The sequence below is a fragment of the Stomoxys calcitrans genome, chromosome 1 (genome assembly GCF_963082655.1).
Source record: "Stomoxys calcitrans chromosome 1, idStoCalc2.1, whole genome shotgun sequence".
In the NCBI taxonomy this organism is placed as follows: domain Eukaryota; kingdom Metazoa; phylum Arthropoda; class Insecta; order Diptera; family Muscidae; genus Stomoxys; species Stomoxys calcitrans.
The window spans coordinates 173,597,548-173,605,759 of NC_081552.1; the positions used below are offsets into that span (position 1 = coordinate 173,597,548).

The 8,212-nt window shown below is 41.0% G+C and overlaps 3 protein-coding genes across 3 annotated transcripts; all 3 read left to right on the top strand.

The window, feature by feature from the left end:
* The first annotated feature begins 710 nt into the window (after window positions 1-710).
* LOC131997239 (uncharacterized) lies at window positions 711-1,190 on the top strand. The gene has a single exon (XM_059367877.1). The coding sequence runs from the start codon at window positions 711-713 to the stop codon at window positions 1,188-1,190; it is 480 nt and encodes a 159-aa protein (XP_059223860.1).
* A 186-nt stretch (window positions 1,191-1,376) lies between these two features.
* Window positions 1,377-2,956, top strand: LOC131997242 (uncharacterized). The gene is made up of 2 exons (XM_059367882.1): window positions 1,377-2,571; window positions 2,700-2,956. The coding sequence occupies exons 1-2, from the start codon at window positions 1,377-1,379 to the stop codon at window positions 2,954-2,956; spliced, it is 1,452 nt and encodes a 483-aa protein (XP_059223865.1).
* A 7-nt stretch (window positions 2,957-2,963) lies between these two features.
* On the top strand, window positions 2,964-3,872 carry LOC131997245 (uncharacterized). The gene has a single exon (XM_059367884.1). It carries the CDS (start codon window positions 2,964-2,966, stop codon window positions 3,870-3,872), a length of 909 nt encoding a protein of 302 aa, XP_059223867.1.
* Window positions 3,873-8,212: the final 4,340 nt, after the last annotated feature.

Sequence of the window (8,212 nt, forward strand, 5' to 3'; positions counted from 1 at the left end):
ATTGGAAAATGCGGGTACAAGGAAATATTCGAGCTATCAGAATCAGCGCCAACAACAGCCCATGAGAAGTACGGCTCTTTATACAGACAGGAACACATGTCTTTATTGTAAGAAACAAGGTCATCCGACTGTAGAGTGTCGAAGCTTGTTAAGATTGTCGACAGCGGAGCGAGTTTCATGGGTCAAGTCGGAAAAAATATGCTATAGGTGCTTAAACCACAACCAAAGCAGTCGCTGCGAGAGTAACGTTAAATGCGGAACCTGTGGGTTTAACCATCATTCCATACTACATTTGAATAAAACATCCACCTCATGTGTAGCCAATGGGACAAAAAGTGTCCTACTAGCAACGGCCCAGGTGCAAGTGAAAAATGTACATGGAGAACTAATTACATTGAAGGCTTTGGTGGACCAAGGGTCGCAGTCTACATTTATAAGAGAAGAAGCAGCGCAGATGCTACAGATTCCGAGAAAAAAGGTTAATATGGAATTACTTGGACTGGGAGACAATTTAGTGGGAATTGCCAAGACCAAAGTAACGGTGGCGATACATCCAAGGTTCCCTAGCAGCTTCTCGCTAGAAGTAGAAGCGCTGGTCTTGCCAGCACTTGCATTTGTTCACTTAGATCCTTCCTTCATACGCAAAAAAGGACATATGGAAGAACTTTAAATTGGCTGATCCCAACTACCTGAAGAATGGAAGAATAGACATGGTACTTGGTGGCGATGTTTACGTAGAGATTTTAAAAAATGGCATATATAAAAAAAATGGAATGCTGGGACAAAATACGAAGCTGGGATTGATGTTGTCAGGTCCATTAACAGTTCGAGCTCCAGGAGGAAAGAAAGTCGTTAATGTCACTACAGAAATTGAAAAACTTTGGGAAACAGAGGAATTAGAAAATGACATGGTCTCAAACGACGACGAAAGATGTCTTGAAATATATGCTGCTACTACAAAAAGGAATGCGGATGGCCGATTTGTAGTTCAAATCCAGTTTAAAGAAGACTCAAAACTTGAATCATCATACAAACAGGCAGCAGCAAGGTTCAGAAGCCTGGAGAGAAAATTGAGCAAGGATGATGTCATGAAAGCTGAGTACGCTCGAATTATGGAGGAGTACATTGAGCTGGGACATATGAGGCTGGTGGAGGAGATTCGCCGAGGTAAATATTATTTACCACATTAGGCTGTAGTTCGAGAAGACAGCCTAACTACGAAAGTCAGAGTTGTTTTCGATGCCTCAGCCATAACAACAAATGGAAGAAGCCTCAACGATGTAATGCATGTTGGCCCTCGATTGCAGAAAGACGTTTTCGACGTGTTAGCAAACTTTCGCTTGAAGAGGTTCGTGATTTCATCAGACGTCGAAAAAATGTACAGGCAAATAATGGTAAACGGGGAGAGCCAGCGGTATCAACACGTTTTGTGGCGCAAAGAAATGGAAGAGGAGATAAAAGAGTATCAGTTGACAACAGTAACATTTGGAACAGCCAGTGCTCCTTTCCTAGCGGTCAGAACATTGATACAAATTGCCAAAGAATGCGAGGATGCTGAAGTGAAAAGAATAATTGAGGAAGATTTTTATATGGACGATCTTCTTACTGGTGCCGACTCGATAGAGGAGTGTCTACAGCTTCAGCAAAAGATATCAAGACAATTAGAGCGCTACGGCTTCCATTTAAGGAAATGGTGTTCAAACAGTGAGCAAGTCATAAAATCTTCGAAAGCAGACAAGGAGTTTGATATAATAGATATCGACGAAAACACCAATGTGAAAACTTTGGGGCTACAATGGAAACCCAATGAAGACTATTTTCGGTTCAAAATATCAGAATACTCATCTGAGGTTACAACTAAAAGACTGGCGTTGTCGTATTTAGCCAAGATATTTGACCCACATGGTTTGCTGACACCAGTCATAATAACGGCTAAGATATTCATACAAAGCTTGTGGCTGCTGAACATATCTTGGGACGACACATTAACTGAGGAGTTGGAGAAGACCTGGAAGCAGTTTGTGACGAAAATTTCATCTCTGCAGGACGTCCATATACCTAGATGGCTGAATACTTCGTCCACCAATAAAATACAAATTTTGGGATTTGCAGATGCATCTGAGAAGTCATATGCAGCCGTAGTGTATGTTAAAACTGGAAAAGGAGTGGCTTTGCTTGCTGCTAAAAGTAAAGAGAACCCAATTAAAAACAAGAAGACTCTTCCGAAACTAGAGCTTTGTGCAGCCTTTTTGCTGCCGAGGCTCTTGAGAAAAATCGTTAATGTAGTCAAAGCGGATTTGGAAGTTTATGCTTGGAGTGACTCTACAATAACTTTGGCTTGGATAGAGAACAATAGGAGTAAGGATAAGTTTATAAGAACACGAGTAACCGGCATACGAAATTTGGTTCCTGAGGCGCAATGGCGGTATGTCAAATCAAAGGAAAATCCAGCAGACTTGGGATCGCGAGGAGAGTCTCCAGATAAATTGAAGGGCTTAAAATTGTGGTGGAGTGGTCCCGAATGGTTAAGCATGCCAGAAGCGGAGTGGTCCCTAGCCCCGCCAGAAGCAGGTATATGCACTTCTACGGCGATCAAGGAAGCGCCCACCCTAGTGAACGAGTTGATAGAGAGGTATTCCACATACGAAAGACTACTAAGAGTTTGTTCTTACATCCTACGTCTTATTTAACCCGAGAAGAGTTGTTGAATGCAGAGAAATATCTTATTAAAGGTCATCAGATTGCAGAATGGCCACTGGAGTTACAGAAGCTAAAAAATGAGCTACAGATTAATCATCGGCACAAGTTGTCGACCTTGCAACCATATGTGGACGAAGAAGGGATCCTAAGAGTTGGAGGTCGATTGCAGTACTCCAATTTGCAGTTTGATCAAAAACATTCAATAATTATTCAGAAGATCCAGACTGGTGGACTTAATTATCCGGAACGCACATGAGAAAACGATGCACGGAGGAAATCGACTTGTGGAATGTACAGTGAAGCGGAAGTTCTGGATCATTAATGTGAAGAATTGTATAAAAAAGATTCTAAAATCTTGTCCGGTGTGTATCCGCTACAAACAACAGAATAAGCAGCAGCTGATGGGCATACTACCTGAATATCGGGTCAAAGTGGCATTTCCATTTTACCATTGCGGAGTAGATTATGCCGGCCCTGCATCCATGAAGTTCTCTAATGGTAGAGAACAAAAGTCGTTTAAAGGATACATAGCTGTATTTATTTGCATGACGACAAGGGCCATTCATTTGGAAGCAGTTAGCGGTCTCACTACAGATGCTTTTATGGCCGCACTCAAGCGGTTCTTTGCAAGAAGAGGGAAAAGTGGCCATATCTATTCAGACAATGGCACCAACTTTGTTGGGGCCGCCGGCGCTATGGAGAAGGAGTTTGCTCGGGTAATAAAGCAAAATGCCAATTTAGCAGAAGTTTTGGAACATCAGCTGGTTAAGTGGCATTTTATTCCGCCGGGAAGTCCTCACTTCGGAGGATTATGGGAGGCCGCAGTTAAATCCATGAAATTCCACTTAAAAAGGGTCATTGGAGAAAACAAGATGACGTTTGAGGAAATGAGCACGCTTCTGGCTCAGATAGAGGCGATTTTAAATTCCAGACCCATGTGCGACATCAGTAACGGCGATGAGAGTCTGGACGTTCTTACTCCTGTTCATTTCTTAATTGGCCGACCAATGATAGATGCTCCAGAATTTGTAAACGACGCAGCGATCGGCTGCCTAGAAAGATGGAAATTGGTGCAGAAAATGAGAAAACATTTTTGGAACAATTGGACAAACGACTATTTGACCAATTTACACCTGAGGTACAAATGGAAGACAGCAAGTCAAAATCTATAAGAAGGTCAAGTGGTCATTGTGAAGAACGAGGAAACTCATCCGGCGAGGTGGCCTCTAGGACGAATTACGAATGTGCATCCTGGGAAAGACGGCTTGGTGCGAACTGTCACAGTAAAAACTGATTCAAATTCATTAAAGAGGCCAATAAATAAGATATGTCCTTTGGAGAATGTGTCATCAAAACAAGAAACACCGAATGTTACACGGGTCAACTGTACAACGCTTGGTAGCGGATCAAAAGTTAAAATATCTTATATCTGGGCGATACTTTTGATATTTATTGGATGTGTAAAATCAAGTCACCCCCCGATTGGAGCATCGCTAAAGAACATTAAGGACTCAGCCATAATATATCTCGATCACATTGGTTCGGTGGATGTAGTTTCGTCAAAATGAAATTTGATAGTGTATTTCGATATGAAACCTTTTTTGGCGTGATTGAAAAGGCGGATCCCGTTCTAAAAAGTATGCGGCGGATGTGTACGAAATTGCAGTCGTTCGAACCTCAGTGCAGTCATATTCTGGATACCATAGAACGACAGTTACTAAATACGGAGAGAACAAATCAATACCTTTTCCCGCACTATAAAAAGAGAACGAAACGAGCCCCATTTGAGTTCATCGGATCACTTCAGCATATCCTATTCGGTACTATGGATGCTGAGGATAGAAAAGCTTTGGAGCAGAATATGAAGAATCTACTTGACAATCAATATAATCTGAAGTATCTGGTGAAGCAACAAACATCAGTAGTGGAGTCCACCTTAAATATTCTGCGCCGAACAACAGATGACGTGAGTAAGAATTTTAAAAGTATAGATGACCGCATTGATAACATCACCGATACTGTTAAAGAGGACTATTTCTTCCATCGGGAGTCGACTAAATTCTTTATGATCGCTAAAGAACTTCAGATCATTGTGGAAGAAAATGAAAAAGTTCAACAACAAATGTTGGCATTGCTGATCGATATAAATCACGGGAAATTAAATCCCTCTTTAATAACACCTATGCAGTTGCAGGAAGAGATAAATAAAATTCGAGAGCACATCCCGGAGCACTTGAAGTTGCCAGGAACAGCGGAGAACCAGCTTCGCAGCATCTATAAACTTTTGAAGGCGAGGGCTACTGTCATTGGAGACCGGCTGGTAGTATCAGTATGGGTGCCTCTATCTAATGACCAAGTGTCGCAGCTCCATAAAATGATTGGAATGCCTTTCGATAAGCTCGGAAGGAGAATGATACCCGTCCTGCGAAATGAATATATGATCTATAACTTCAAAATGGACTTGTATCACTTGTTGTCGTAAGCGGATTTAAATATTTGTCAGACATTTGCAGACGAAGAATACGTGTGTGACGGAGGTTGGCCTTGGATAGATGCTAACGACCAATCGTGTGAGACATCGCCACTAAAGCCCCTAATCAGTCCAAATTGCCAGTTCGCTGATTTTGTGGTCGATGCATTCTGGAAGAAACTATAACTTACAAACAGTTAGATCTTCAAGATTTTCAATCAAACTACTGGTCATATTCAGTGCATGAATCGCGCGCAACGAATAATCGAATTACCTCTTCAAGGTATCTTGGAAGTAGAGTCTGGCTGCACCATAAGAGTTCGAGGGACAAACATTACAGCTCCGCTTAGCCTTCAATCTACCCGGGTCATGGAAGACAGGATGACGTTTACGGCAGACATCGCTCAAATTGCCGATTTCAATTTAATACTATTGGGACCTATGATCATCAACCATACTCGGAAAGTCGATGAAGTTATGAAAAAGTTAAAAGACGTCCAGAAGACGAATCTGGACATAAAAGGGGTTGCAGTTTCACCATATAAGCGGTCATGCGGCTTTCATTTTAGTTATCTTATTAACTGTAATTTTAGCGATATATTCTGTTAAAAGGTATATAAGTATGCGTGCAATAGCAGCTTTAAATTTTCCTCCACCAAATATTCACTGATACTTTAATCAATGAAATCTCTTTAGTAATTGCCAAGTTTACAGTCCACTAACATATCAATCATAATTTTACTCAGCCTAGATTATGCCCCCGGCAGAATGTTCAAGCAAATGCTTTGAACATGGAATATCACAGTCGTTGATAATAATTATGTCCCTAGAACGTACATGAAGGGCACTTTGGCCATTATCCACAGGACATAGTATTTACCCAAAAAATACCCAAGCGTTGAGTATTTACCCGGTAGAAACCCATCTCTATACATGACCTTATATCTGGGCGATACTTTTGATATTTATTGGATGTGTAAAATCAAGTCACCCCCCGATTGGAGCATCGCTAAAGAACATTAAGGACTCAGCCATAATATATCTCGATCACATTGGTTCGGTGGATGTAGTTTCGTCAAAATGAAATTTGATAGTGTATTTCGATATGAAACCTTTTTTGGCGTGATTGAAAAGGCGGATCCCGTTCTAAAAAGTATGCGGCGGATGTGTACGAAATTGCAGTCGTTCGAACCTCAGTGCAGTCATATTCAGGATACCATAGAACGACAGTTACTAAATACGGAGAGAACAAATCAATACCTTTTCCCGCACTATAAAAAGAGAACGAAACGAGCCCCATTTGAGTTCATCGGATCACTTCAGCATATCCTATTCGGTACTATGGATGCTGAGGATAGAAAAGCTTTGGAGCAGAATATGAAGAATCTACTTGACAATCAATATAATCTGAAGTATCTGGTGAAGCAACAAACATCAGTAGTGGAGTCCACCTTAAATATTCTGCGCCGAACAACAGATGACGTGAGTAAGAATTTTAAAAGTATAGATGACCGCATTGATAACATCACCGATACTGTTAAAGAGGACTATTTCTTCCATCGGGAGTCGACTAAATTCTTTATGATCGCTAAAGAACTTCAGATCATTGTGGAAGAAAATGAAAAAGTTCAACAACAAATGTTGGCATTGCTGATCGATATAAATCACGGGAAATTAAATCCCTCTTTAATAACACCTATGCAGTTGCAGGAAGAGATAAATAAAATTCGAGAGCACATCCCGGAGCACTTGAAGTTGCCAGGAACAGCGGAGAACCAGCTTCGCAGCATCTATAAACTTTTGAAGGCGAGGGCTACTGTCATTGGAGACCGGCTGGTAGTATCAGTATGGGTGCCTCTATCTAATGACCAAGTGTCGCAGCTCCATAAAATGATTGGAATGCCTTTCGATAAGCTCGGAAGGAGAATGATACCCGTCCTGCGAAATGAATATATGATCTATAACTTCAAAATGGACTTGTATCACTTGTTGTCGTAAGCGGATTTAAATATTTGTCAGACATTTGCAGACGAAGAATACGTGTGTGACGGAGGTTGGCCTTGGATAGATGCTAACGACCAATCGTGTGAGACATCGCCACTAAAGCCCCTAATCAGTCCAAATTGCCAGTTCGCTGATTTTGTGGTCGATGCATTCTGGAAGAAACTATAACTTACAAACAGTTAGATCTTCAAGATTTTCAATCAAACTACTGGTCATATTCAGTGCATGAATCGCGCGCAACGAATAATCGAATTACCTCTTCAAGGTATCTTGGAAGTAGAGTCTGGCTGCACCATAAGAGTTCGAGGGACAAACATTACAGCTCCGCTTAGCCTTCAATCTACCCGGGTCATGGAAGACAGGATGACGTTTACGGCAGACATCGCTCAAATTGCCGATTTCAATTTAATACTATTGGGACCTATGATCATCAACCATACTCGGAAAGTCGATGAAGTTATGAAAAAGTTAAAAGACGTCCAGAAGACGAATCTGGACATAAAAGGGGTTGCAGTTTCACCATATAAGCGGTCATGCGGCTTTCATTTTAGTTATCTTATTAACTGTAATTTTAGCGATATATTCTGTTAAAAGGTATATAAGTATGCGTGCAATAGCAGCTTTAAATTTTCCTCCACCAAATATTCACTGATACTTTAATCAATGAAATCTCTTTAGTAATTGCCAAGTTTACAGTCCACTAACATATCAATCATAATTTTACTCAGCCTAGATTATGCCCCCGGCAGAATGTTCAAGCAAATGCTTTGAACATGGAATATCACAGTCGTTGATAATAATTATGTCCCTAGAACGTACATGAAGGGCACTTTGGCCATTATCCACAGGACATAGTATTTACCCAAAAAATACCCAAGCGTTGAGTATTTACCCGGTAGAAACCCATCTCTATACATGACCTTATATCTGGGCGATACTTTTGATATTTATTGGATGTGTAAAATCAAGTCACCCCCCGATTGGAGCATCGCTAAAGAACATTAAGGACTCAGCCATAATATATCTCGATCACATTGG

Coding starts and splice junctions, on each gene's coding strand:
- LOC131997239 (XM_059367877.1), top strand. CDS start 711: ATGGTACTTGGTGGCGATGTTTACGTAGAGATTTTAAAAAATGGCATA.
- LOC131997242 (XM_059367882.1), top strand. CDS start 1,377: ATGTACAGGCAAATAATGGTAAACGGGGAGAGCCAGCGGTATCAACAC. Junction 2,572..2,699: donor CCTAGCCCCGCCAGAAGCAG/GTATATGCACTT, acceptor TAACCCGAGAAG/AGTTGTTGAATGCAGAGAAA.
- LOC131997245 (XM_059367884.1), top strand. CDS start 2,964: ATGCACGGAGGAAATCGACTTGTGGAATGTACAGTGAAGCGGAAGTTC.